At 61.9% G+C, this 22,490-nt stretch overlaps 1 protein-coding gene across 2 annotated transcripts; it reads right to left on the bottom strand.

The window, feature by feature from the left end:
- Positions 1-9,194: 9,194 nt before the first annotated feature.
- TOMM40L (translocase of outer mitochondrial membrane 40 like) lies at positions 9,195-19,388 on the bottom strand. Of its 2 annotated transcripts, XM_054011043.1 has the most exons (9): positions 18,215-19,386; positions 17,687-17,754; positions 16,974-17,066; positions 15,231-15,332; positions 13,024-13,129; positions 12,512-12,634; positions 12,088-12,164; positions 11,900-12,002; positions 9,195-9,433 (listed from the first exon to the last, which is right to left on the bottom strand). In XM_054011043.1, exons 1-9 carry the CDS (start codon positions 18,318-18,320, stop codon positions 9,294-9,296), a joined length of 918 nt encoding a protein of 305 aa, XP_053867018.1. In that variant the 5' UTR covers positions 18,321-19,386; the 3' UTR covers positions 9,195-9,293. The 2 variants fall into 2 exon arrangements, with proteins under 2 accessions (XP_053867018.1, XP_053867019.1); XM_054011044.1 differs by lacking the exon at positions 17,687-17,754 and having other exon boundaries at positions 18,215-19,388.
- Between the last annotated feature and the right edge of the window lie 3,102 nt (positions 19,389-22,490).

Below are 22,490 nucleotides of genomic sequence, written 5' to 3'. Positions count from 1 at the left end.
AGGAGCAAGGGTTAGAGAGAGTGAGCCCACGAGCATAGCAGGTGTGAGGTGTATGTCTGTGTCAGGGTGTGTGTGTGTGTCAGTGTCCGGGTGTGTGTCTGTGGGTGGGTGTTAATGGCAAGGGTGTGTGTGTGTGAGGATTTGTGTGTGTGTCAGGGTGGGTGGGTGTGCTAGTGGCAAGATGTGTGTGTGTCTGTGTGTGTGATAGTGAAAGGGTATGTGTCTGGGTGTGTGTTAATGGCAGGGTATGTGTGTGTTAGTGGCAGTCTGTGAGAGGGTGTTAATTGCAGGGTGTGTGTGTGTTACTGGCAGGCTGTGTCTGTGGGTGGGTGTTAATAGCAAGGTTTGTGTGCATGTCAATATCTCTGTGTGTCACTTAGAGCTGGGTTAATTTTTTCAGCTGACTAGTTGACCCAAGTCTATCTGGCAATTCGCAGTGACCTCACCAACCAGTTCTGGCTAAAACACTTTGGGGGCGAGGTAGGGGCCAGTTATAGACCGGGGTGGAAGTGGCACCTCCCTTACAGCCAGGGGTTAGTGTGCTCACCTGGGGTGTGGGGGAGCCAGGTTCAATCCCCCCGCCTGGTGGGGAGAAGGGCTTTGGGTTTCACCCCTCCCAGGTGAGGGCTCCCAAGCTCCTCTCCCCACACTGTGCCACTCTGCATAAATCATAACGAGTTGCTGGGCCAGGGACGCTGTAGCCGAGGGCTGGGTCGTGTGTACAGGTGGGCACAAAGTTCATGTTCCTGCTCCAATGATGTGGCAGTGTGTGCTGCATGTTTGTGTCCACGCACAATGTGTGTTGTGTGGTCGAGTGCAGTGTGTGTTGTGTGTACTGGTTCCATGTGCAGTGCATGCTGCATGTCCACGTGCACGGTGTGTGACCCTGCGGGCTCGTGCTGCTGTTTGCTGGGCCTGTCCCGGGGGTATCTGGTATGTCACCAGTGAGTAGTGGCCATGGGGAGCACCAGCCTTCCTGGCAGCTGCCTCCCCCATGGACGTGGCCGTGTCCCTGCCAGCCCGCGGGCGCTGGGACAAGAGAATCATAGAATCATAGAATATCAGGGTTGGAAGGGACCTCAAGAGGTCATCTAGTCCAATTCCCAACTAAATCATCCCAGCCAGGGCTTTGTCAAGACGGGCCTTAAAAACCTCCAAGGAAGGAGACTCCACCACCTCCCTAGGTAACGCATTCCAGTGCTTCACCACCCTCCTAGTGAAATAGTGTTTCCTAATATCCAACCTGGACCTCCCCCACTGCAACTTGAGACCATTGCTCCTTGTTCTGTCATCTGCCACCACTGAGAACAGCCGAGCTCCATCCTCTTTGGAACCCCCCTTCAGGTAGTTGAAAGCAGCTATCAAATCCCCCCTCATTCTTCTCTTCTGGAGACTAAACAATCCCAGTTCCCTCAGCCTCTCCTCATAAGTCATGTGCTCCAGACCCCTAATAATTTTTGTTGCCCTCCGCTGGACTCTTTCCAATTTTTCCACATCCTTCGTGTAGTGTGGGGCCCAAAACTGGACACAGTATTCCAGATGAGGCCTCACCAATGTCGAATAAAGGGGAACGATCACATTCCTCGATCTGCTGGCAATGCCCCTACTTATACATCCCAAAATGCCGTTAGCCTTCTTGGCAACAAGACCACACTGTTGACTCATATCCAGCTTCTCGTCCACTGTGACCCCTAGGTCCTTTTCTGCAGAACTGCTACCTAGCCATTCAGTCCCTAGTCTGTAGCAGTGCATGGGATTCTTCCGTCCTAAGTGCAGGACTCTTCACTTGTCATTGTTGAACCTCATCAGGTTTTTTTTGGCCCAATCCTCTAATTTGTCTAGGTCCCTCTGTATACGATCCCTACCCTCTAGTGTATCTACCACGCCTCCTAGTTTAGTGTCATCTGCAAACTTGCTGAGAGTGCAGTCCACACCATCCTCCAGATCATTAATAAAGATATTGAACAAAACCGGCCCCAGGACCAACCTTTGGGGCACTCCACTTGAAACCGGCTGCCAACTAGACATGGAGCCATTGATCACTACCCGTTGAGCCCGACGATCTAGCCAGCTTTCTATCCACCTTACAGTCCATTCATCCAGCCCATACTTCTTTAACTTGGCGGCAAGAATACTATGGGAGACCGTATCAAAAGCTTTGCTAAAGTCAAGGAATAACACATCCACTGCTTTCCCCTCATCCACAGAGCCAGTTATCTCATCATAGAAGGCAATTAGGTTAGTCAGGCACGACTTCCCCTTGGTGAATCCATGCTGACTGTTCCTGATCACTTTCCTCTCCTCTAAGTGTTTCATAATTGATTCCTTGAGGACCAGCTCCATGATTTTTCCAGGGACTGAGGTGAGTCTGACTGGCCTGTAGTTCCCTGGATCCTCCTCCTTCCCTTTTTTAAAGATGGGCACTACATTAGCCTTTTTCCAGTCATCTGGGACCTCCCCCGATCGCCATGAGTTTTCAAAAATAATGGCTAATGGCTCTGCAATCTCACCCGCCAACTCCTTTAGCACCCTCGGATGCAGCACATCCTGACCCATGGACTTGTGCACGTCCAGTTTTTCTAAATAGTCTCGAACCACTTCTTTCTCCACAGAGGGCTGGTCACCTTCTCCCCATATTGTGCTGCCCAGTGCAGCAGTCTGGGAGCTGACCTTGTTTGTGAAGACAGAGGCATAACAAGGATTGAGTACATTAGCTTTTTCCACATCCTTGGTCACTAGGTTGCCTCCCTCATTCAGTAAGGGGCCCACACTTTCCTTGACTTTCTTCTTATTGCTAACATACCTGAAGAAACCCTTCTTGTTACTCTTAACATCTCTTGCTAGCTGCAACTCCAAGTGTGATTTGGCCTTCCTGATTTCACTCCTGCATGCCTGAGCAATATACTTTTTTATACTCCTCCCTGGTCATTTGTCCAATCTTCCACTTCTTGTAAGCTTCTTTTTTGCGTTTAAGATCAGCAAGGATTTCACTGTTTAGCCAAGCTGGTCGCCTGCCATATTTACTGTTCTTTCTACACATTGGGATGGTTTGTTCCTGCAACCGCAATAAGGATTCTTTAAAATACAGCCAGCTCTCTTGGACCCCTTTGCCCTTCATGTTATTCTCCCAGGGGATCCTGCCCATCAGTTCCCTGAGGGAGTCAAAGTCTGCTTTTCTGAAGTCCAGGGTCCGTATTCTGCTGCTCTCCTTTCTTCCTTGTGTCAGGCTCTTGAAATCGACCATCTCATGGTCACTGCCTCCCAGGTTCCCATCCACTTTTGCTTCCCCTAGCAAGAGGCCTGGTGTCTTCTCCCACGGGCTGAAGCCTCGTGCAGACGCTCCCTCCCCCTGTGCGTGAGTGAGGCCGCCAGGCTGGGCTGAGCAGCGGGCACTGCAAGCTGGGGCCTCCCTATTGGTTTCCATGGTCTCTGGAGCTGGGCGAGTCCCAGGGGATGCACTGCAGGTGTTGGGGGAATGTGTTCAGCTCCCGCTCGCTCGTGGCTCCAAACAGCCAACTTCTGGGCCAAGATCAGCTGGGGCCCAAGGGGGCAGAGGCTCTGCCAACCCCACAGAGGCCTATCAGTGAGGTCCCAGACCTAGTGCCTGCTGCACCCAGGTGCCACAGGGAGCCAGGCCCTGCGGCTACACACGGACATAGGAGCAGAGCAGAGCTCTGCTCCTACAGGAGCCGCCACGGGGGGCAGATGCTGGAGCTCAATCGTCCTTTGCAGGGCAACGACCCTAGAGCAAACACTGCAGCAGGGATGGCTGGTCTGGGATGCTCCAGGGCGAGAACTGTGCAGCAGCTGAGGGCACACAAAGTGGGGGTGGGGGTGTTTGACGGGCTAAAGATGGAAACAAGGGAGCCAACCAGCTCCCTCCTCCCGAAGCAACCTGCCTGTTGGGGGTGGAGGGGCTGGTTTGGGGGGAGGGGAGAGGAATGTGGGAAAGGGGAGGGGGGCTGGTCCCTGGGGAGGGAATTTGGGATTATGAGAGAAGTACTGCTAAAATGAGCAGTGGTGAGAGAGTTAGCAGCACTGCTGGCATTTGAACGGACATCATTAGGTTTCAGAGTTAATGCCTCTTCGCCATGAATAGGGCAGTTCGCACCGTCCCCAGCACTCGGTATTCAGGCTCCCCACAGACCCAGGCAGCCGTTACCCTCGCGGCACATTTCCAAAGGTTTCTGTGCAACCAGGGCTAAAAAACAGTTTTATATGAAAGCCAAGATTCTGGAGGCCAATTCTGAGTCTAGAGGGGGGAAGCTATCAGGGAGAGGGGAGCAGCTTCTGGGGTGAGGGGTGGATTCCGGGGGGGGGGAGCAGATTCTGGGGTGGGGATGGATTCCAGGGGGGGAAGCAGATTCTGGGGTGAGGGGTGGATTCCAGGGGAGGGAGCAGATTCTGGGGTGGGGTGGATTCCGGGGGAGGGAAGCAAATTCTGGGGTGGTGATGGATTCCAGGGGGGGAAGCAGATTCTGGGGTGAGGGGTGGATTCCGGAGGGAGGAGCAGATTCTGGGGGTGGAGGAAGCAGATTCTGGGGTGGGAGTGGATTCCGGAGGGAGGAGCAGATTCTGGGGTGAGTGGATTCTGGGGGTGGAGGAAGCAGATTCTGGGGTGGGAGTGGATTCTGGAGGGGGGGAGCAGATTCTGTGGTGAGGGGTGGATTCCGGGGGTGGGGGGGAGAAGCAGATTCTGGGGTGGGGATGGATTCCAGGGGGGAAGCAGATTCTGGGGGTGGAGGAAGCAGATTATGGGGTGAGTGGATTCCGGAGGGGGGGAGCAGATTCTGGGGTGAGGGGTGGATTCCGGGGGGAGCAGATTCTGGATTCTGTAGCTGCAGAGCGCCTGGCGTCTTGGCGATGGCTCTACGGTGGAGCCAGGGGGATGTGAAGTGACTCTGGGAACAATTCCTAGGGGGAAGAATATCAAATTCATTGACATGCGTGAGAGCTGCTGGGAGCCGAGGGGAAACCTGCCCTCTGGGCCCATGGGGAACCTCACAGACATGAACAACCTGCAGCTGCAGGTGCCCGGGCAGAGTCTATGCCCATCTCATCGCCCTGCACCTGCCCAGGACCCTGCAGCTTCTCTCCCCAGCACTGCCAGACACTGTGATGCCACCACAAGGCCCCAGGTACGCCCCCCCACATGCTACTTGGCCACTGCCCCCCCCCCCGCCCCCAGCTGGTGAGGTGTCCAAGGAGCACAGCTCCACCAGTACCCAGGGCCCTCGGGGAAGCGGGGCCGAGCCGCACGTCACCACAAAGGGATTTATGCCCCAAACCTCGCTCAGCTGCCACCTAACCCTGGTGGTGCTGCTGGGGCACAGAGCCAGCAACACGCAGCACCTCGCTTCTGCTGAAGCCCTGGCTGGACTCACAAACTAGGCGCTCCCCTGCCCGGCCCCCAGCAGAGCGCAATCAGGCAGGGTCATTGGCGCAGGGCCTAGACCCACATCCCGGGTGAGTGCCCTGAGCACTGGCCTCATGCTCTCCCAGCCCCGAGTTAATTATTGATACACCGTGGAACAGGATCCGCTGCAGCCAGATGGTTTGGGCACTCACTGGGGAGGGGGAAACCTGCTTTCACCTCCCTGCTCTGAATCAGGTCGAGTGGGGATTTGCCCTTATTAGCCTCAGATCTCAGGGGAAACTGTCTGCCACGTGCCCTGCCTGCCACATGCTAATTGAACGAGCGTGAGTCCATAAACTGCAGTTTACAGTCAGCACCCAGCCTCCCCGGGGCAGGGCCGGGAGCTGCAATGTGGGTAGGGCGCCGTTGGGGCAGGTGAGTGCTGGTGGGGGGTGGGCTGTCCAGGGCAGTGCTCTGGGGCTAATCCTGTCCCTTCCTCTCTGCACTACAGCCATCCTGAAAGCAGAGGGGAGGGGCCAGGAGCAGGTGCATGGAGCTTGGGCCCTCCCCTCTGCTTTTGGGGGGGGGCGCCACAGGGTGCTGCTCCAGGGGCAGAGACCAGCTGTCCATCAGCACCTGGAGCAGCTCTGCTTAGCCAAGGCCAAACAGCAGGAGTCTCCCCGAGCTGCCAGTGCTGCACTGAGCACACATGTCCGAGTCCTGCCCTGAGCTGTAACGCACAGGCAGCGTGTGTGTGTGTGTGTGTGTGTGTGTGTGTGTGTGTGTGCGCGCACGTGCACCTGCACCTCCCTCCACAGGCTGCTGCACGTAGGGGATAACAACCTACTTATGCTGCCAGCGACTGCTGTAGGGGCAGAGGGCCAGGCCTTGGGTCTGCAGCTCCCAAGAGCCACACAGGAAAATTCCGTACATGACCTTGTCATTAAAGAGGCAGCATGTGGGAGCCTGTGTGACAGCCTGGGGCAGGGGGACACCTCACTGCATCAGCCCTCCATGGGCTGGCACTTCCACTGCTACCTTCCAGACCCAGCCACGTTGGTGCTGATAGGGCCTGATGATGCGTTACAGAGCCTGTCCTCTGCAGCTCCCCAGCGCAAATCCAGCCCAGCGCAGCAGCAATCAAAGCTGCTTCTCTCTCATGGCCGGCTCGTGGCCCAGTATATGATGAGTTTGGTGGGTCTCAGCTCCAACCCCCCCCCCCCCCCCCCCACCACCACCACCTCACCTCTGGCCAGGCCCAGTGGAGAGGCCAAGAGCTGCCCAGGCCACGGAGACCAGGGCCGGCTCCAGCATTTCTGCCGCCCCAAGAAAAAAAAAAAAGCCGCGATCGCCAGCCGCAATTGGGGAAAAAAAAAAAAAAAAAGCCGTGATCGGTGGCGGCAGTTCGGCGGCAGGTCCTTTGCTCCTAGAGGGAGTGAGGGACCTGCCGCCCCCGAATTGCCGCAGGTGCCGCCCCTCTCCCTTGGCCGCCCCAAGCACCTGCTTGTTAAGCTGGTGCCTGGAGCCGGTCCTGATGGAGACCTGCCCCCATCCTGGCTGTGCCATGGGGGCAGGGCCACATGGATATCAGGGGGGCTGGCCCTGCAGACCCACCAAGGGCCCCGCTCTGCAGGGTTTCAAGCCCAGTCCTCCCCAGCCCTGCATCCATCCATTGGTTTCAAGTTGAAATGTATTCCATGCAAATTATCAGTGACTATGCAGATTAGCTCATTGGATATTTGTAATGAGCTTCCCTGCTCGGGCAGGACAAAACTAGACAGCCCTGAGCCCCTCATCTCTGGCCCCACCTGAGCCCACACCCCCAGCGGGAGCCCTCCCACCCCTGCACCCCAACCCTCTGCCCCAGCCCCGAGCCCCCTCCCACACTCAGAACCCCTCGGCCCCACCCCCACCACCTGGATTTTGTTCTGTACACCAATATGGAGGTGATGTGTGACACAGAGGGACGCTTGCGGCCGGCCCTGAGGCCCCCGGGACTGTCAGAGAGGGGGCAGCAGGACAGACTGAGGGGACCTGGCCTAGCTGCAGGGGAAGGGCCAGAAGGGGGCAGGCCAGGGAAGGTCATTACCATCCTGCGACCCTGTGCACCATCCCGCCGCCCCCAACCCCGGCAGGGAGGCTGCACTCTCCTGGCCCAGAAGCCTGGCAGCATTTTGGGGATTAGCTGCAGGAGCAAGGGGTCAGGCCAGAGGTGCAGGATTTGTGAACCCATAAGCCACCAGGGGCTGCACCTGGGGAAACCTCCTGCTGCTCCGGGGGCAAATGGCTCCTTACACAGGATGGCTGATGGGGCCTCGGACCCTGTGAGATCAGCCAAGGATCCAGGTGCTCTGCCCCACAGGCAGTGCCCCCAGCTTGGGAGGCCAGGAGCAAACCTGCAGTACAGGGTAGGGGAGCGTGAGAATCAGTCTCTCTGCTCCAGGCTGGGAGGAAACGTACAACCCACCGTTCTCTGGGTGGGTTCAGCAGAGGCACATTAGTGGTGCTGGGCTCCAGTGCACCTGTTCTCCTGGCTCCTGGGTTGGGCTGTGCCAGGGGAGGGGGGACGGCGCCCCCAGCGGGATGAGGCTGGAAGGAACAGAAATCGAATGAGGAGTGGGAGAGAGGGCTGGGGACAGGGTGGTGGCCAGGGTGGGCTTTGCATAAAACCCAACAGGAGTGCCCAGTGTGCTGGGGAAAGACGCACGTGACTCCTCCTGCCATGGGGAGGGGGTTTAAGGTTAGCATGGGCATGTGCGGGCAGAGGGGACGTGCTAGGCCCAAGGGGGGTAATGTGAGCTATGGGGGGAGCTCCTACACTGTGTCCAGCCCCCCAGGCATCCCAAAGCACATCGCCCCCACTCACGTCCCTGCCCATCCTCCCCCTCAGCCTGCCTGGCCTTGCCAGCTCTCTGGGAAATCACCAGGCTTCTTTAGGCTCCTGCCCTTCCAGCCGGCCAAGGAGCACTGTGCGGCCCCAACCCAGAGATGCCTTGCATGGGCTGGAGCCTACGTGGAGTAGTGCTGCTGCCCTCTAGGGGTAGGCTCAGTGCATCCAGCTGTGTCCAAGGCCCCATACTGCTCACAGCTCAGGGGGAGTCCCCCTCACTTTTAAAGGTGCTCCATGCAACAAGGCCCTGAGCAGTGGGGCAGACCTGGGCATGGAGAGGGTCCCACCCCATCTGTGCTTTCCCCGCTGAACCTCTCCCAACCTGCTGCAAGGATTCCTACAGGAGCAGAGAGCTCCCAGCCCAGCCCAGGCTCTGAACAGCCCTACAGAACTACCTTGAGGAGTATCCAGCCCAGCCAAGCCCCAGCAGAAGCCGGGGGACACAGTAGGGGCAGCAGGATGGAGCAGTCGGGTGGTGGGTGTCCAAGTCCTATCCCCCAGCCACTGACTCCAGCCACCCTTCAGCTCAAACACTTTAATTGGGTTCCAAGCCATTGTACACGGAGTGAGAACATCACATAAAGGGGCGGCCCCCCGAACTCCCCCACAACACAGGGCCCCCTGCCCAGGGCACAGAGATGCAGCACCTCCACCGCACAGCCCCGAGGGGGACTCGGCCAGCTGCATGGGGGAGGGGAGGGAGATGCCCATGTGACGTCCCCTCCCCAGCTCAGCCGCCTGCAGAGAAGGGCTTGGTGCGGGGAGGGGAAGAGGTGCCCCCCCAGATGCCCTCTGGACACAAGAGCGGCCACTCAGGGCAGGACTAGCTGCAGGGCACTGGCTCCATGGCACAAAGGCTCCCTGAGGCAAGAAGGCGGCGGGGAGGACTCCGGCCCCCCAGGCTGCGGTGAACGGCCCTGCCCCACGCACACGGCCAGGATCCTGCTCCCACCGGAGCAAACCAGTCAGAATCCACTTGGTGCCAGGCTCTGCCCTGCCTCCAGCAGCTGGGGCGAGAGCAGGGAGCCCCGCGAGGGCACTGCCCCCTCAGCCCACGATGACGCTGAAGCCACAGTGGAAACGGTTCTTCCAGTGGTTGAGGAAGGCGCCCAGGGCCAGGGTGACGGGCAGAGGCAGCAGCTTCTTCTCCAGGACGCCCCCCACGCACCAGTTACTGTCCAGGAGGCCTGCAGAGGAAGGGACAGGAGCCACTGGGCAGCTGGACGCATCCCCACCCCCAGCAGCCGAGAGAGACCATGCCCCGGAGCCCAGCCCCCACAGCTCAGACCCCCCCTGCCCCCCATTCCCAGCTGGAGAAACCTCAGTTGGGTCCCAGACTCCAGCTCATCCTGCTCCGCCCCAAAGCCCAGCACAGGGCTGCTCCTGGCCCCGCTCCCTGGGGCTCCAGCCAGCTGCGATGGGCTCCTAGCCCCCCTCAGTGCCCAACAAACACAGCATGTCCCCCCTGGGCAGTGGAGACTGCTGGGAGCCCCAACAGCACAGCGGGCGCCTTGGGGCCATGAGCACATCCCCAGCATGCCATCTGCCTGAGCCTTGGGGACTCCTCCTCCCTGATCCCAGCTCCTCTGGGGCTGTTGCTGAATCAGGGGGGCCAAGGGCTGGGAACCCCAGGCCAGAGGAGCTGCCGATGGAGCAGGAGGTGCCAGACAGAGTGCAGGGAGCCGGGCTGGGGTGGGGGGGAGCAGCCAGGCAGCCCTGAGCACACTCAGGGGGCACATAGACGGGGAGCTCTCCCGGGGCGAGGCTGAGTGTTGATCAGCTGCTGCCCCCTGGCAGCTGGGCGCGAGGATGTTTTGCGTCCTACGTGAAACTTCCACCTTGTACCCTCCCTCCTCCCCGAGCCCTGCGGCAGCTCTCCCTCTCCCCCCCCCCCTTCGGCAGCTCCCCACCCCCCCGGCCCAGGGAGCCGTGCGGCAGCTCCCCACCCCAGCTCACCTCTGGTCCACCCCCTCCCTGAGTCCTGCGGCAGCTCCCCACCCCCCTCCACCCTAAGGCACCTCCCCTGTGGCAGCTCCCACCCTGCCCGGGGAGCCGTGCGGCAGCTCCCCATCCCAGCTCACCTCTGCTCCGCCTCTTCCCCGAGCACACTGTCGCTGCTCCACTTCTCCCGCCTCCCAAGCTTGCGGTGCCAATCAGCTGTTTGGCGCTGCAAGCCCGGGAGGGAGAAAAGCAGAGCGGGGCGGCATGCTCAGGGGATGAGCGGAGCAGAGGTGATCTGGGGCGGGGAATTCCCCTGAGTACCGCCCCCACCCCCCCTTACTTGCTGCAGGTGGCCCTCCCTGCGCCCCCCTGCCCCAGCTCCCTCTGCCTAAATGCTGACGATGACCGGGGTGGCCAAAGATCCGGCTGCCAGGGTCGCCACCGAAGAAAATGCCGCCTCCCAAATGCTAGCGCCCTAGGCGACCGCCTAGGTCGCCTAATAGGTTGTACCGGCCCTGCCTGGCAGTCCCATGGGCCAAGTCACAGGGCACACTGGCTGCAGTCTCCACCCCTTGTGCTCCCAGCACTCAATGCAGTTGGGGGTGGCCCCACACAGCCAGATCTGTGCCCCGCTCCTGCAGGAGAAAGCCCTGCCTCAGGCATCCTTTGGGAGAGAGCAGCGCTGGCTCAGGAACAGGGCCTTTCCCCTCTAGGGGGCGCCAGCTCCAATCCAGCCCAAGGGCAAAGGGATTGACGTGGGGGATATGGGGCCTTTCTCCTCTAGGGGGCGCCGGCTCTGATCTGGCCCCAGGGAAAGGGAAGTGACTGGCTCAGGGGATGTGAGTCACAGGGCTTTTCCCCTCTGGGGGCACTGGCTCTGATCTGTTCCAAGGGTGAAGGAACTGACCTGGGGGATGTGGGGCCTTTCCCCTCTAGGGGGCGCCATCTATGGTCTGGCCCCAAAGCAGGGGTGCTTACTGGCTCAGAGGGAGATGGGATATGGGGCTTTTCCCCTCTAGGGGATGCTGGCTCTGATCCAGCCCTGGGGTGGAGGGACTGGCTGGCTCAGGAGAGATGGGATATGGGGCCTCCCCTGTAGGGGGCTCTGACTCCGATCCAGCCCTGGGGGTGGGGGACTGGCTGGCTCGGTGTGGGGGATGGGAGATTTCACAAACCCTGGGCAGAAGCTTCTAGCCCTTTTCACTAATAATACAGCCTTACACACAATGAAGGCGGATGGGTCGCTACTGCCCCCTACTGGATGGGATACGAACAGCTCTGCGGTGTGCAATAAGGGTAGCTCAGGGACTCTAGGCCTGGGCCTCTAGGTAACTGGGGGGTCTGCTTCCATGCTTGCTGCCGCGAAGCCCCAGGATGGTGCCGGGAGCTGGACAAAGAAGCTGGCACAGAGGAGCGAGGGGAGAGCGGGTATGGGACAGGCTCCAGGCCCGGGCCAGCCCTCAGCAAGCGGGTGGAGGGGATCAGAGGCCAAAGCCCCTGAGTTGACCCCAGCTATGAACATCCTCAGTCCAAGTCCCAGTCAGCTCCCGCTAGGACCACGCAGCCATGTTGGGGGAGGTGTGAGCTTGGACTGTGAGGGCAGGGAGTTTGTGGGTCCAATGGCCCTGGAGACGCCCTGCCCCCTGGGAGAGGCTGGCACAGCCCTGGACAGCCCCCTGCCCGAGTGGGGGCTGGCCCGGCTCCGCACTTACCTCGGAAGACCACGTTGGCCGGGGGCAGGTTGAGCTGGTAGCCGAAGGCGAAGGTCGTGTCCTGAAGTCGGGTGTTGGCCTCCAACTCCACCCCGACCTGCACCTGCAGGGGAGGAAGCGCAGGGTGAGGGGTGCCCCATGGCTGCCCTGGAGGATGGGGGCAGCCCCCTGGGGGTGGCCGGGCTCACCTGCTCGTTGGCTCTGTGGTAGTAGCTGGCATGGGCCCCGCCATAACCAATGTTCAGCGTCGCCACCCACTTGCGAGCTGCAGAGATATAGAGGGAGTGAAGCTGGCAAGGGGGGCAGGGCTGGCGAGGGGCTTTAAATCACTCAGAAGCGTGCTGGGGTGGAAGCCTGGCTGGGAGGGGACAACTCGGGTAGGCGCTGTACAGGCTTCCCCTGCGTGCCCCTCTGTGCTGACCCACAGTCCCTGCTATCCCAGCCATTGCTCCCCAGTCCCACTCCTGCCCCCCCCGATGGGTCTCTAAGCAGGGATACCAGCTGTGCCATCCCATGACATTTCTGTGCTCCAGGGCTGGGACAGCCTCCCCCCCTTTCCCCCAAGCTCAGCTCTGGCACAGGCAGGGGGCAGTGACCAAGCCAGGCTCGTACCCGTGTACTTCCCTGCCAGGGTGACGATGGCGCCCTCCTCGCCCGGGCGCCGGTGATACACCATCTCCCCGCCCAGCACCAGCCGTGAGGTCACGCTCTGCAGGAAGTGCGCCACCACAATGACTGCAGGGGGGGAGAGACCGTTAGCATTGCACTCCACAATCACCGCCCCACCTCCCGGGGCCAGCCGACGGGAAACTGAGGCACTGAGCAGGGAGGGGCCTGCCCAAGGTCACAGAACACAGGAGTCCTGATTCCCAGCCCTGTACACTAGCCAACACTCCCCTCCCCATCTGACATGGGGGGGCTCATCGCCCCACCGCTAGCCCCAGAGCAGTGTGGCCACAGGGCTGGGCACCAGGCTGTCCACACCCTGTAGGGGAGGGGAGGCTGCTCCGTGCCGAGCCCTGGGCTGCAGGTCTCGGGCAGGAAGAGGGTGGAAGGAGCCAGTGGCAGGAGAGTTTAGGACAGGAAGTGAGGCAGGACAACGGGGCCCACAGGCTGAGGCTCACCTGATTGGCTGAGCACGTCGGGGTTGCTCAGCGTCAGTGTGGCCGTGTAGTCATCGCCACGGAGCTCCCCATCGAACTGCCACGTCACAAACCGGGCCTGTTGTGTCTGCAGGGAACGGCAGGGGCTTAGCCGGGGGTGCGGCACCCCCTGCCCCAAAACCCGCCCCACCCTTCCTCTGCCCTGCCCCACCCTCCCCACTATATGCCTGCCCCATCCACATCACAGCCTCACCCTATCATAGCCCCACACTCTGCCATGTTCCACACCTCACCCATTGACCCCATCTCATCACCGCCCCATGCCTCGCCCCAAAGCCACACCACCAACCCTGCCCCAACCCTTGCCCAACGCCCCAACCCATCACAGCCCCATGCCCAACAGCCCCACACCTTGCCCCATGTCGTCATACCATCATGAGGGCTCACCTGGGGAGCAGCAAGTAAATCTCACCTCTATCCACTCTCCTTCCCTCAGCAGCTGGGGCCGTGACCTGACTGTGGCCTCCCCTCAAGCCCCTTGGAGGGCCCTTGCTAGGGCTCCAGGTACAGCTTGGCACAGGGGAAAGCAGAGCCAGACCCTGGCAGAGACGAGCAAACCCAAAGGAGGTCCCCACCCAACCCAGGGCAGCTCCCTCGCCTCACTATGATCATAGGGGGCATTCCTGCTCCACCCAGCTTTCCCCTGGCCCCGTCCCAGGAGCTCCACCCAGCCTTCCCCACTCCCACCCCTCAGCCCTAGGGTGCTCTGCCCCCCCACCGGTGCTGCACCCAGATTTACCCCTGCATTTACAGCCTCCCCAGGGAGTTTCAATTAGCAGGGATTAAGCCCCGTACGATTGGTGCCACTGGGACACACCCAACACCCAGGGGTGCGTTGGGCAAACTCTGCTCAAGGGGGGAGGGGAAGCTGGGCACCAGAGGGGATTTGATCCCTTCCCAAGCACAATGCCCTCATGATGGAGGCTGGTGAGCAGGGTCTGGCTACAGCCACAGCTGGAGACACACAACCTGTGGCACCACGTAGGGGATGTGAGGGGCCCAGCCAGCTGCTGGGAAAGAACACTTGGCCCCTCCCCTGCAGACTGCCAGGGGCAGTGCCCATACACCCCCCAGGGGAAGGGGGCTGGGCCCTGTCACCGTCCCCACTGCAGAGAGGGAAACTGAGGCACAGCACCCGCCAGGCAGTGTTAGAACAGGCAAGGGGAACCCAGAGTCCTGGTTCCCACCCCTGCTCTAGCCACTACTCCATGCTGCCCTCATTGCTCCAGTGCTTCTGCATGGAGCTGAGAAACTGGAGCCCCTCTCCCAGCCTCAGCCCTCTCCATTCCAGCCCAGGGCGCCAGAGGCAGTGCAGGGACTGGCTGGGCTCCAGCCCCCCATGGCTCTAGGGGGTCAGTGCGGCCAGATTAGCAGCTGGGAAAGCGCGGCAACTGCCAAGGTCCTAGCGCTTAACTCTCAGCGTCAGCACTTTGAACAACACACACACGGCCATGCCCTACCCCGCCCCCCCATCTCCACACACACCCAGCCCCCCTCCTTCCCACACCCTGCTCCCCCACCTCCACAACCCCCAGCCCTCACCTCCACACCCTCTGCTCCCTGCACCTCCACGCACACACCCAGCCCCCCCACCTCTACACACATGCCCAGCCCCCTTCCTCCCCACACCCTGCTCCCACTTCCACAACCCCCCAGTCCCACATCTCCACACACACACAGCCCCCCCTCCTTCCCACACCCTGCTCCCCCACAACCCCCAGCCCTCCCTCCTCACCACACCTTGCTCCCCCCACCTCCACACACACGCTCAGCCCCCTTCTGCCACACACCCTGCTCCTCCTCCTCCACAACCTCCCACCTCCATCTCCACACACACGCCCAGCCCCCCCACCTCCACACACATGCCCAGCCCCCCTCTGCCACACACCCTGCTCCCCCCACCTCCACAACCCCCCAGCTCTCCCACCTCACACACACGCCCAGCCCCTGTGCCATGCCCCCATTCCTCCACACATGCCCGGCACCCCCACTGCCATGCCATGCCCTCTCCCCCACACCGCCCCCCCACTCCTCCAACACACTCTGTCCCCCACTCCACCCACGCCATGCCCTGCCTCCCCATGCTACACCCGCATGCCATTCCCCCTACATGCCCTGCCCCACACCCGTCTCCCCCGCTACCCTGCAGGCCCAGGGCGCGGCCTCACCTGGAAGACGGCCTTGGTGCGGATCCGCTCCGCCACCAGGTGCAGCACCTGAGCATTGAGGCTCCCGCAGTTGTCGATGTCCCCGACAAGCATGGGGAAAGTCTGCAGAGAGAAGGGGCACGGCGCTGGGATGGGCTACGCCAGGAGGCGCTGGGTCTCCTTGGGGGAGCCCCACGCCAGCTGCACACACCCCAGAGACGGTGCAGTCAGCAGTCCTGGGGGTCCCCAAGCTGTGGCAGGGGAGCCACCTGCCTAGGGAGCTTTCCCTCCTGCCGTGCTCCCACTCTGTTCGGTGGCAGCGTGCAGCAAGTCTGCCGGGTCTCCTCAGCCTGGCTCCTGGGAGCACTACCTGTGCTGGGGGCCTCCGCACCCCTCCCCAGAGCTGGAGCTCTGCCCCCATCCCATGCCTCACACACACCTCCCACGCCCTGTCTCCTGTGCACACAGGCCCTAGCGTGGACTGAGCACAAGCTGGGCTCTCCTGCTCCCTCTGGTGGCACCTTCCAAGCTAAGCGCTTCCAAAAGGAGAGAGCGGACAGCGGCTAAGCCCCAACACTTCAGCCTGACCCCCATTCCCACCCCTCTGTCCACAGCCTCAGGAACACGCCCCACACGGACCAACACACAAACATGCCCAGCCCAGGCCCAGGCCCAGCCTCCAAGCCAGAGCCCTGGCCCACACACACAGCCATGCCAATCCCGTCGGGGGGGCGGCTGCCATGCCAGGGGGGGGCTGCCATCTCTCAATGTTCAAATATCTCGAGTCAGGCTCCAAAGCACTCTGCGATGGCTTCAGAATGAGGGGAGCGCTGGCTCCTTTCCCTCGCCTGGGGCCTTTGGGGGGTTCTCTCCCTGGGCGGGAAGCCCATTCAGCACTGGGCCCTGGAGGCAGCTCGGCTGGGGGGCCCTGCAGCATCCAGCCCTCCTCCACTGCACTGCAGCATGACCTGCAAGGAGCCCCCCGCCCTCCTGCAAGGATGGGGGGGAGAGCGCTGCTGCTGCCATGGGTCCTATGCCCCTCAGGCACCTAGTTTGCCCAGCACCCCCTGTAAGAGCCTGGCAAGACGGTGCCAGCTGGATGCCCACATGAGCAGGATCCACGGATTCTAACCCAGACGGGGGGTGAGCGACAGGGCTGGCTCCCAGAGGCTGCTGGTGGCAGGTCATACGTCCACCCAGCAGGCAGAGGAAATCTCCACTGTGGCTCAGTCACTAACCTGCCAGGGAATGCAGCCTATGTGGGGATCCCAAACATCCCTCAGCAGGGGACCCCTCCCACTGCTGGGGCAGAAACACCAGGGTCCCAACCCTCACCCAGCTCCCTGTGAAGAGGCTGAGGCCTTGACCACCACTAGCATCTCTCCCAGCTCTGCTCCTCCCTAGCACCAGAGCGAGCCATCAGCGTTCACGGACATGCTTCATACATCCTCTGCCCGCTCAGGGAGCTCCGGATCAAACCTGCTGCAGAGACGGGGGAAGGGACCCTAGTCAATCAGAGAGGGGGGGATAGAACCCAGGAGTCCTGGTCACAGCCCCCTGCTTTCATGGGGAGATTTTCTAGCATGCTCAGTTGCCACCAAGTACATTGGAGGATCCCCGCCCCCCATCGAGAACAAGGAGAGCTGTGGGGTGCTGAGATCTGGGCATCTCAGACCCCACTCCATCTTGGTGCTGGGAGCTGAGCTTGGACGCCTGGCTCCCAGCCCCTACTCCCGCCCCCTGCGCATTTGGGTCCCAGCTCACCTCGGTGGGGCTAAGCTGCCGGTCTCCTACGTAGGTGGTGTTAAAGTGGTAGCTGGACTGGCCGACTGTGCTCATATGAACGGTGTGGGCGACCTGGGGAGGACACAAGGGGGTCAGGCTGTGCTGGGGTAGGATGCTGTGTGCAACCCTCAAGGGCGCCAGCTCCTTCCAGCCCAGCCAGCGTGGACAGTGCCACCTGATCACCGCCCCTCCCAGCCCAGACAGTGCTCCCCTGCTCCAGCGCCTCCTCCATCTCTCTGAGGCTGCAGAGCCCAGAGAACACAGCCCCCCATCGGCGACCCAGTGTGAACCTGCTTGGTTGCACTGCACACTGGGATGCGTAGTCTCCAAAGGCCGCACCCTCAGAGCAAACAAGAGGGGTGGAGGAGGCCACAAAGCCCCGGCTCGTTGTGCCAACCCCTTGCCCAGATCCCAGCAGCATCTTCACCTCGACACCCAAGCCACTGGGAGGTGTTTCCCAAACAGCCTGTCGATGGGTATCCAGCTGGTGGGTTTGAGCCCAACTCCGAGAGGGAACATGCCTACATCCCCCATCTCCATCCCTCCAGGCTCTCCTGGCTGCCAGACCCTGAAGAGGGGCCAGGCATGCACCGGAAGGGGCCCTCCAGCTCAATGGGGGAAGCAGGTACTAAGCTAAGGCCTGGAGGGTCCCGGGGGAGGGAAAGCAGTTGGAGGCACGAGCTGCAACTGACCTGGAAATGGTTGTTCGGGGCCTTGTTGAGGATCAGCTTCACCCCTTCCATCTGCTGGGGGAAGACTTCTGCAAGGAGACGGGGCGGAGGGGGCTTAGACACACAGCACAAGGGCCCACAGAGCCAGAGACAGGGCAGCCGGCTCCTCTGTGCTCCAGGCCCCACAGCCAGGGCTGAGCTCAACAAGGACGAGTCGGAGGAATGGAAACTTGGGGTCTTCACCCCCATCCTCCCTAAACCGTTACTAATCCAGGGCTCGGACCTCGGCTTCCCCAGCCATCTAACACAAGTTAACTACCTCCCGTCTGCACACGGTCACTCGTAGTGCTGCCAATCACAGAACGGGACCCCGGAAACACAGGCGAGCCGAATGCCACAGCACCCCTGTTATGGGAGACTAGAGCAGCTGGGAGCTCCCCGCACAGCCAGTGCCCCTGCCCTGGTACCTGCAGCACCCCCTGCTGTCAGAAGAGCACTCTCCAATCCCCTCAACATGCCTCTGTCACAGGAGAGGTGGCCCAGACTCACCTTTGCATTTCCGATGGAGCTCATCGAAGCTGCCTGGGTTGGTAAGCGGCTCCTGCCGGCGCAGAGGTCTGTGCAAGTCGAGCGCTGGTGCCAGCACGTTCCCCATCGCCCCGCAGGCCGTGCCGCCTGGCCCTGGGATGCAGGGGTGTAACCGCCCTCCAACCCACCCTCAAATCTCTGCCTCCAGTCCGAGGAGGAAAGACCCGGAGAGTTTGGGATCAGCAGGTGCCCGCGGGTTCCCCAGTCAGAGCACACCCAGCTGCCCCCTGCCCCAGGGACCTTACGCACATGACACCCAGCGGGGTCCAACACCTGCACGGAGCTGTCCCCACTCCGCAGCCCTTTGGGCCAGCACCCCGCAGCACAGCTCGGAGCCTGGGAGGGGGGCTGGCTGCCCACAGGAGCTGGGGTGCACAGGGGGCAGGGTGTCCTGAGGTGGAGAGAGGGGGTAACTGCCCACAAGGCAAGGGGGAATGGGGGGCTAGTTGTTGGGGGGCAGGCTGCCCTCGGTGGGGGATGGAGGGCTAGTTGTCAGGGGGCAGGATGGGCAGTGGGATCAAGGGGAGGGGACGTAGGGGTGCGGGGTTGGGGGTGCTGGTGTAGAAGGACTCCCCAGGCAGGGTTTGGGGGGCTGGATGCAGGGGGCTCCCCAGCCGGGGGGCTGCCCCTTACGGTGCCTCTGGGCGCTGCCGCCTCCGGCTGGCCCCCGCCCGGCGTTCACACGGCCCGGCCCCGTGCTGGACTCCGCTCACCCTGAGCTTGTTGGGCGCGGCCATCTTGCGCCCGGGCCCCGCCCCGCAGGAAGTGGCTTCACGGGAGCGGCCGCCGCCCCGGACGCCATGTTGGAAGCGGGCATCCGCCCCCCATGTGCCGTCGGGCTGGGGGCGAGGGGTCGGGCACGCGGGTCCCTGGGGGGCACCGGGTGAGCGGAGCAGCTGTGGACGGAGGCCCCGGGGGCTTTGCCGGCTCACTGCTTTGTACCGCTTGTTCTCGTGAATGAGCCCTTGTGCTGCCAGGCGCCCCTCGCCCCGGCAATGCCTTGGGGTTTGCCCCCCTCTGACCCATTGCTGTGCTTCAGCGGGCCCGGACGGGCCACGGACGGACCAGGTGCTAGAGCCGGGTTGGGTGTCAGGGCACTTGTGGCACCTGTGACCCTGGACAGCTCCCGTTGCCTAGGGTTACCATAGTTCAACAATCAAAAAAGAGGACACGGGCTGCCGCCCTAGCCCTGCCCCAGCCCCGCCCCCTCCCACTTCCCGCCCCCCTCAGAATTCCCCTACCCCCTACCTGTCCCCTGACTGCACTCTCCTGAGACACCCCCCCACCCTAACTTCCCCCAGGACCCCACCCCCTATCTAAGTCTCCCTGCTCCCTGTCCCTGTCTACACCCCCTTCTCCCGACAGCCCACCCCAGAACCCCTGACCCCCCATTCCCTGTCCCTTGCCTGCCCCAACCGCTCTCTACACCCCTTCTCCTGACAGCCCCCCCAGAACCTCCTACCAATCTAACCCCCCCGTTCCCTGTCCCCTGACTGCCCCAACCGCTCTCTACACCCCCTTCTCCTGACAGCCCCCCCAGAACCTCCTACCAATCTAACCCCCCCGTTCCCTGTCCCTTGCCTGCCCCAACCGCTCTCTACACCTTCTCCTGACAGCCCCCCCAGAACCTCCGACCAATCTAACCCCCCCGTTCCCTGTCCCTTGCCTGCCCCAACCGCTCTCTACACCCCCTTCTCCTGACAGCCCCCCCAGAACCCCCGCCCAATCTACCCCCCCGTTCCCTGTCCCTTGCCTGCCCCAACCGCTCTCTACACCCCCTTCTCCTGACAGCCCCCCCAGAACCCCCGCCCAATCTACCCCCCCGTTCCCTGTCCCTTGCCTGCCCCAACCGCTCTCTACACCCCCTTCTCCTGACAGCCCCCCCAGAACCTCCTACCAATCTAACCCCCCCGTTCCCTGTCCCCTGACTGCCCCAACCGCTCTCTACACCCCCTTCTCCTGACAGCCCCCCCAGAACCTCCTACCAATCTAACCCCCCCGTTCCCTGTCCCTTGCCTGCCCCAACCGCTCTCTACACCCCTTCTCCTGACAGCCCCCCCAGAACCCCCGACCAATCTAACCGCCCTGTTCCCTGTCCCCCGCCTGCCCCAACCGCTCTCTACACCCCCTTCTCCTGACATCCCCCCGAACCCCCGACCAATCTATCCCCCGTTCCCTGTCCCTTGCCTGCCCTCCCTACCAGGCCGAGGGAGAGCTGCGGGCTCCACGTGCAGCCAAACACTGGGGCGCTGCTCTGCGGGGGAGGAGGGAGTGGGGGAGGGGGAGGGACTCTGGCTGCTAGAGGCCCCAGTGGCTGAGAGTGGCTTTCAATCAGGCCCAGCCGTCCAATCAGCCGCGCCGCATTCTGAATGAGGGGAAAGGGGAAATCCCGGACATTTCTACTTTATTAGAAATCCCCCCGGACGGCCATTTAAAGCTGAAAAAGCTGGACATGTCCGGTGAAACCTGGACGGATGGTAACCCTACTGTTGCCCCTCTCTGCCTCAGTTTCCCCATCTGTATAATGGGGCAGTGATACTGACCCCCTGACTGTTGTGGGGCCGAGATCACTAGTGTCTGTGAAGCGCCTGATGGTCATTAGCCATCCCCCACCATTTTTGGTTAAAGGGGGAGGGGCCCCTGGAGGCTTGCACACACCCCAAACCAGACAGCCCCACACACACTTTCTGTAGGACATTCCCTTTTCTGAGCTATTGGAGCTGTTGCTATGCACTGTTAGCCCTCTCCCCCCAGGTGGCCGCATTTTCAGGGGGCTGAGTGATCCCTCTGTATCTGGTTCAATGACTGTGCCTGGCTGGGGCCCCTCCAGAGGCAGGGATTTTCCTGCAAGAGGGCGGAAACTCATCAGTGTGTATTAAAGCAGAATGTGAGCTCCCCTGGGTCCGGTCGAGCAGGGCCTAGGACAGGGCAATGGTTGTCCCTCACTCTCGATCCCTGGCTTCTCCCTGCCAGCGCTGGGGTCTGGGAGCCATGCTGAGCTCTTTCCACCTTCCACCCCCACCCTCCACCCTGCAGGACCCATGGGGGTGGGCTCACAGACTTGTACCTCAGAAAGGACCATCGTCATCATCTAGTCTGATCTGCTGCACATTACAGGCCACAGAACCTCCTGCACCCACTCCTGTAATATAGGGTTACCATATTTTAAGTGTCCAAAAAGAGGACACTCCACGGGCCCCGGCCCCGCCCCAACTCCGCCCCTGCCCCAGCCCCACCCCTTCCCAGCCCCGCCCCAACTCCGCCCCCTCCCCATGACACTTCGCCCCCCTGCCCCTCCCCCTCCCCTGCTTCTCGCGAACATTTGATTCGCGGGAAGCCTGAAGCTCTGGCCCCAGCATCTCCCGCCTGGCTTGGCTCGGGCCCTGGGGCGCCGGCCCCCGGCCAAGCACCGCTGGCCCCGCACCACCGGCCCCCGACCCCGGCCCCGCACTGCCGGCTCCAGCCCCCGGCCCCGGGCCGAGCACCGCCCGGCCCAGTACCGCCGGCCCACGGCTCCGCACCGCCAGCCCCCGGCTCCGCACAGCCGGCCCCTGGCCTGGCACCGCCCGACCCCGGCCCCCGGCTCCGCACCGCCGGCCCCGGCCGAGCATCCCTGGCCCGGCCCCCGGCCGAGCACCCCCGGCCTGGCCCCCGGCTCTGCACCGCCGGCCCTAGCGGGCTCCGGCCCCCGGCCGAGCACCGCCGGTCCCTCCCTCCCTCCCTACTTTCCCGGACATGTCCGGCTTTTTGGGATTTCCCCCCGGACGGGGATTTGAGGCCCAAAAAGCCGGACATGTCCAGGAAAATCCGGACGTATGGTAACCTATTACATAGGTAATAGACCCCTAACCTCTGGCTGAGTTACTGACGTCCTCAAATCATGAGTTAAAGACTTCAAGTTACAGAGAATCCATGGCCATGGGGCTTCCCAGCAGCGGGTCTGAGCAGCTGCAGTTTCTTGCCCCTGGGCTGGGTTTGGGGGTGTTTCCAAGCTGGGGGGCTGGAACTGGCTGGAGTGCAGCATTAAGGGAGCTGGCTGCTGAATGAGGGAGTGGATGAACTGGGGGGCAAGGGAAGTTGTAGGGTTACATACATCAGCAGGGCCAAGGGAGACCTGTTTTCTCCCTGCTCCAGCTCTCTATTCTGATGGGGGAGGGAGCCTCTTTCTCATCCCTTTCTCCCCAGAACCTCCTCCGATGACCCCCGATCACAGGACCCAGATTGACCAGGTGATTCC

This window comes from Malaclemys terrapin, chromosome 21 (genome assembly GCF_027887155.1).
Source record: "Malaclemys terrapin pileata isolate rMalTer1 chromosome 21, rMalTer1.hap1, whole genome shotgun sequence".
Lineage (NCBI taxonomy): Eukaryota > Metazoa > Chordata > Testudines > Emydidae > Malaclemys > Malaclemys terrapin.
This window is presented reverse-complemented; position numbering and strand designations above follow the sequence as displayed.

Coding starts and splice junctions, on each gene's coding strand:
- TOMM40L (XM_054011043.1), bottom strand. CDS start 18,320: ATGGGGAACGTGCTGGCACCAGCGCTCGACTTGCACAGACCTCTGCGC. Junction 15,333..16,973: donor GGCAGCTTAGCCCCACCGAG/GTGAGCTGGGAC, acceptor TTCTCTCTGCAG/ACTTTCCCCATGCTTGTCGG. Junction 13,130..15,230: donor GCACCAAGGCCGTCTTCCAG/GTGAGGCCGCGC, acceptor CGTTCCCTGCAG/ACACAACAGGCCCGGTTTGT.